Source organism: Gopherus flavomarginatus, chromosome 8 (assembly GCF_025201925.1).
Source record: "Gopherus flavomarginatus isolate rGopFla2 chromosome 8, rGopFla2.mat.asm, whole genome shotgun sequence".
NCBI classification, from domain to species: domain Eukaryota; kingdom Metazoa; phylum Chordata; order Testudines; family Testudinidae; genus Gopherus; species Gopherus flavomarginatus.
Genome location: NC_066624.1, coordinates 56,172,518 through 56,178,500, shown reverse-complemented (window position 1 = coordinate 56,178,500; position 5,983 = coordinate 56,172,518). Strand labels below are relative to the sequence as shown.

General features: G+C 46.4%; 1 protein-coding gene across 1 annotated transcript; it reads right to left on the bottom strand.

Moving 5' to 3' along the window:
• Positions 1-303: 303 nt before the first annotated feature.
• Positions 304-2,104, bottom strand: LOC127057026 (brain-specific homeobox/POU domain protein 3). Its single transcript, XM_050965631.1, has 2 exons — positions 1,985-2,104; positions 304-1,214 (listed from the first exon to the last, which is right to left on the bottom strand). The coding sequence occupies exons 1-2, from the start codon at positions 2,102-2,104 to the stop codon at positions 312-314; spliced, it is 1,023 nt and encodes a 340-aa protein (XP_050821588.1). The 3' UTR covers positions 304-311.
• Between the last annotated feature and the right edge of the window lie 3,879 nt (positions 2,105-5,983).

Genomic DNA, 5,983 nt, shown 5'->3' with positions numbered 1-5,983 from the left:
CGGGTTTCATCTCAAAGACACAAGCCCTGACATTCACTCACCAGGACTATCGGACAGTTCTATACCTTTCTCCTGTATGGTTTTGTCTTTTAAAAAAGTCTTTATTAGTGACACTATTATGCCCAGTTCCTTGACTTGCAGAAACAACCGCGGATTGGAGAGGACAGCGAAGTCACCAGTTCTTGGTGGTTTTCCCTTTAAAAAATATCTGCCTGATTTAAGAGCTGGAGAAGCAGATCATTCCAGGGCTGGCTTGGGGGGGGGGGGGGCGAACACTGGTTTTCTCTGCCGTCCCATCCCCTCTCCAGCTCTCAGTAGGTTGCAGAAAATTTCATCCTTTTCTGTTTCTGTCTTTGGTTGCAAAACCAGACGCGCACCACGTTCTTCTTCAAGTCTAACTTCTCTGCAATGGCTGCGATTTTCTCCGAGGAAGGTCTGGGCTGCACAGCAAAATAAGCTTCTAGCGACCTCTTCTCTGGGGCTGCTATGGAAGTGCGCTTGCGTTTCTTGTCCCCCCCAGTGTAGATTTCGGGCTTGGTCATTTTCTCTCTTTGAGCCCTCTCAGCCTCCTCCAGCCAAGCCTCCAAAATGGGCTTCAGGGCCACCATGTTGTTGTGGGACAAGGTGAGGGACTCGAACCTGCAGATGGTGCTTTGGCTCAAGCAGCCAACACCTGGGATCTTCAGGTTGGCCAAGGCGGAGCCCACGTCCGCCTGGGTCACCCCAAGTTTGATCCTCCTCTGCTTGAACCGCTCAGCAAAGGACTCCAGCTCCCTGGGGTCTGTCTCTGTCTCGGGGCCTGAGATGACAGCATGGGAGGCCAAGCCGTGGGGGTGGGACATGTTCATGGACTGAGGGTGGTGGGCCATGTGGTTGAGGGCTGGCATGTGGGAGTGCGGGTGGGAGGGCGTGGAGCCCACCTCGGGTCCGGGCACACCCCCCAGCGGGATGGCAGAGTTGAGGTGGTCCAGGAGCTCCCCCTCCAAACCCTGCGAGGGCTGGTGGTGGTGGTGGTGATGGTGGGTGGTCAGCACCGAGGGGTGGTGCAGGTGAACCGAAGAAGAGGTAGGCGTGCAGGAGACGCTGCTCATAGTGTGGTAGGTGGCATCTGGTTTGAAGGGATGGGTTTTCTGAGACACTATATCCACAGCTGCCAGAGCTTCAGCCCCTCTCAGCAAAGTCTCATCGAAGCCCGCGAAGATATTGCCTTGGATCTGAGGAAACAAAGAAACAAAAATGCCAAAAGAGTGTGAAGCACGCGATAGCTCTCTGAAATGCAAGAGGAGCAAGACTGGCGACAGGCAACGGGTCACCCCAGACTAGAGGAGCAAGAGAGGCTTCAGTGTCAGGACACCAACATCCCGTTAGGAGAATTACCAGCCAATGCCAACATGATCTAACCCAATCTTCAAGGCAACGCTCTTCCAAAGGAAAGAGATTTTTGGAAAAAACAAAACAGCCCCTCCTCCCCTCAAAAAACCGAATAAAACCAGGCAATGGACCTAAATCCGGCAAACATGCCCAGAAAGTGAGGGAGACCGTTTCTTTTTCTTACTCCAAATATCTGCAAGCCATTCGACTTATTTCTTAAACCAAGAACCCCGAGCAAACTGCCCCGCAAACACATGTTTGGGTCCTTCACACTCCTTCCAGGAAAAAATGTACTAGGAATCTAAATTGCCCGACAAACTTATCGCCAATTTAGTCAGAGAGATTCTGCTGAATGTGACTGCCTGCAAAATTAAATTAAGGAAAAAGTTAGAGGCAGTTTGCGGAATCCCCATCACACAGAGAGTCTAAGCATTAGCCGAAGACACCAAATAAAAATAATCCATCCGCTGTTCATGACTCCTGCATCTTTCCCTTGCCTATGAAATAAACTGAAATACACGTACATCTAGCGGGGCTCCCAGGCAGCCGGCAGCAAAGCGGCCTGACATCAGTCCCGTTTTCAGGGACGAGCTGGACTGTTTGTGCCGCTTACCTGGGGGGCTGGTAGACAGGCTCTCCTGATGGCCTCCGAGCTGGTGTGCAAGTGGGTGTATTTCGGCTCGTGCAGGATGGGGTGCATGCTGAAAGCCTGCTTGCTGTTCATAGACATCATGATGACAGAGAGGGAAAGAGACGCAGTGGTACCGGGTGGCTACTGCATGGGCAGGTGGAATCCGTTGAGCTTTGCTCTTTTAGTCTGTTGTTATTGTCTGACTGCTGATCACAGCATCAGTGGCATTATAGTCCTACCCTGGCCCGCCCCCAGCCCCTCCAATTGGGGGAGCTGGCTGCGGACTCCGCCTCCTCTTCCTACCACTCCCCCGAGAAGCCGAGCAGGAGCCAGTGATCTCACTAGCCTCTTGGCCACCTCTTCCCGTCCCCGCCCCAGCGATGATCCAGCTGCAAGCAGTCAGGGTGCATTGATGCCATTGTGCAGCGGGACTGGTACACTGCCTCGGAGCCCTGCCCGAATGTCTCCCAAGCAGGGTGCGAGGGCTAACTGCCAGCACCTCATCTCGCTGAGAAATACTGCCCGCCGCTAATGGGTGAAACAAGGTAAACTTCCTTGATCCCCTGGCCTGAGCTAAACTGATTAGGGACACCCGGTTAGATGAACCACCCAATGATTATTGTCTCTGCGTCTCCATTCGTTTGCAACAAACCCATATTTATTTGGAATGAAGGCGAGGATATTCTTGGCAAGCCCTAACCTCTGACTCAGTCTGAGGGCTCACTGAGGAGGGGTGCGTGAACAGCACAAAGTCAATGGATGCCTGGATATTTTGGTGCTGGATAAATGCTCCGAGTTCTGATCAGCGAGTATCCATGACACTGTTCACGAATCCTGATTGGTTCCAGATATGCTAGTAGGAATGTTAGTCCTCTGAAGAGCTGTACCTGAAAGTACATAGTTCTTCATCGTCCTAGCTGTATGCTCCCATGGGCCGCTTGTCTGCAGAACCTGGGCTCCGAATTGCCACTCCAGCCAGCTTCGAATGTTGTATCCCCGTTCTGTACATATTTCTCTTCGCCTCGTGTAGAAAAAGTTTGTGAGCGAATCAGTGTGGAGGATCATGTGACTTAGACGACCAATCAGACACACAAAAAGCATATCCCGCGCCCATCAAAAATAAAATACTTCTCAAAGACTCAAACCACCTATATTTGGAAAAATCCTTTGTCCAAACAACCCAGCAAATATTTAGAAATAAAGACTGTCTGGGAAGAAAATCAGGATTGGCTCCTGAACAATTCGTTAACCAAGAAAGGAGCTAATTTAATAGTATCATTTTAACAAATAACAAGCTCTAATTGTACTCATCTGTCCCCTATATGTTCAGCCATTGATTTAATTAAAATATTAGTCGCTAACAATATATTGGTTGTGATATCTTCTCTTCTGCAGTGGCTATTGTATATTTCTCATAATGAACCAAACTAACCCACTGACTTAATTCTGCTCGCAGAAGTCCACTGGAATACTCCCCCAAGTAAGCAGCCACGTTAAAAGTGTTTGCAGGATTGAGGCTTAAAGGACTTACTGCGCTAATTTTTCTGAATCAGAATCTCTGTTCTAGAATGTCGTGCTATATCTGTACAGTGCTATAAACAGTGCTCTTATGCCTTTTGTGCCTCTTGTGTTGTTTTTTAAATTATTAAGGGCTTTCAAAAATTGAGTTGAGGCAAGTCACAAAGTTCGCATATGAATCTGAATGCAAACTTTATCAAAGTCTCGGGTGTTTGAAACCAGGATTTCAACACAGATGCATGACTAAAGGAAATGTATTTTATTTATTGATCATATTTTGACTTCTTTTAAAGTGGTATTGGCTGTAATAAAAAATGGATTGTCAAAGGGTTGTCATCACACAATGACTATCAATGGTTCACATAAAAATGGTGAATATATTTAACTATACTCTATCAATTTTTTTAAAAGACAAATTATTTTTTTCAGAGGAAATTTTTTTAATCATTTTTTTCAAAATTTCTGTTGAATTTATTTATTTATTTATTTATTTTGGTTGTAAATGAAAAACCAAAAATTAAAACATTTTAACTTTAAAAAAAATGAGAGAAAAAGCCAGTTTTCAAAAATTATTTTTGGGATATAAATGTTTAGTTTTTGAATACCAAAACCCAACATTTTAACAAAAATCTTTGTTTTTGATTTCCCTAAAAATCTGGAGTATTCTAGCCAAAATGAAAATTTTCTACAACAAAATACCATTTTGATCAAAAAGCCACTTTGTTGAAAAAATGTTTCAATGATTTTTTTCACCCACTCGAATAAATTTGTTTGGCAATCATAAATATGGGTTATTTATTTATACTCTATTCTTCTGTAAGAATTCGTGCAGTCTGAGATGGCTTACCATGCTTATGGACTTAGCTAGCTAGTTATCCTCTGTGTTTCAGTAAAGCCCTCCCCCTCCAGCCCTGTCTCCACTGTTTTATTGTAATTTATCCATTCAACTAAAGTCTGCATGGAGATAATACTCAAGCCCACTCTGAACTGGAGGAATTTGCAAATCCAAGCCCAGCCTACTAGATGCTCTCAGGCCTTCATGCAGCCATTTGACAGGCAACAAAGACACTGCACTAAGCTGTCCAAGCTGTCACTAAGGGTGAGCAGGTGCATTGAGGGATTTCAGGGAAAGACTAAGTGTACTGCTGCAGGTGCTTTCCCAGTGCTTACTGTATACTGTGGCACTGCAATGATGCAGTGTGATAGGAAGGTGGATAAAAAGATGCTTGCTCAGAGCAGGTGCAATGTGCAGCACTGTACACACATAGCATGTCACAGATATGCAGCGGTCGTAGCAGTGCAGGCAACACCTGCATGCTCTCTTGGTTTTACATAGCTCCTGCTGGCCCTGTACCAACATAATGCCCACAATGCTATTATGAGACAGTGGGTTCAAAGTTAACTTCCTAGCTGGATTCCTACAGAATTTAGGTGTCTCTTGGAGATCTCCCTTCTCACTACTGACCCAGCTTGGCACCTGTGATCTTCTAGGGCCACAGAAGAAGGTGGCAGATGTGGCTGCACACAAAGTATTAAAGCTGGGAAACTGGAAGCTTTAAAAACTATGGGGAGGAAGAGAGAGGAGAAGGAGGCAGCCAGGGCAGGAGGGTTGAAAGAAAAAACAAAACACAGTCTAATTGGCTGAGATGACACCAAAACCAGAGTCTGAACACCTGCAAAGTCTGGGCAAGTTCAAATCCAGGTTCCACGGCTGGAGCCAGACTTTGAGGCTATAGTCTTGTGATCCATTCTCAGGTCATGGAATTGTTGTTGGCCAAAGAAGCGTGCAATGAATCAATGAACTATGTCTATGTAGCAAATCACTGATGAGTGTCTAGAGATTGTGTCCAAGGGAAAATTAAACTCCATGCCTGTGGAAAGACCTTAGCAGAAGAACTGGCTGCGCTCTGCTGTGCTGGAATGAGACGTCAGGATTTGGAAGCTACAGGGGAATGCCCTTTCCTTTATGGCATAGAATCCATAGGAGCTCCCTGTGGCAGCGCAAGACAATAGGCAGGCAAGGGTGGGGCACAGCTGGGCCCATAAAATCTGCATCTTTGGAGATCCTCTCACAATGGGAGGGGACACATAATGGGTGATCCCAGCCACTGGACTGGAGCAAACTCTGCAGAATGGCTCTAAACCCACTCTGCAGCCTTGGGAAAGATTCTTGCTCCTCCTTTATGTGTCTGATTAATGCCCTGTGTCTCCAGACTGAGCTTAGGCTCTGCTCTAAACAAAAACCCCTACTGACAATATTAGATCCAGGCCTAAAGTGTCATTACTGCAAAACAAGCAGCAGAACCCGATTGCCTTTTCTTGAACCTTATAATTTGTAAAGAACATTTGGGACCTCTGTTGTTCCCTGTCAACATGGCTACTCCATGCTAACTGCCTGCAGGCCTAGAGTGTGTGGGAATGGAATGCTTTCCACTACGCTGGGATGGAGAACTCTTTCCCCCC

Bases quoted from the DNA above. Each gene is read 5' to 3' on its own strand.
- LOC127057026 (XM_050965631.1), bottom strand. From the start codon at position 2,104: ATGATGTCTATGAACAGCAAGCAGGCTTTCAGCATGCACCCCATCCTG. The intron at 1,215-1,984 runs GTAAGCGGCACA...TTGTTTCCTCAG, and splicing joins CCTGTCTACCAGCCCCCCAG to ATCCAAGGCAATATCTTCGC.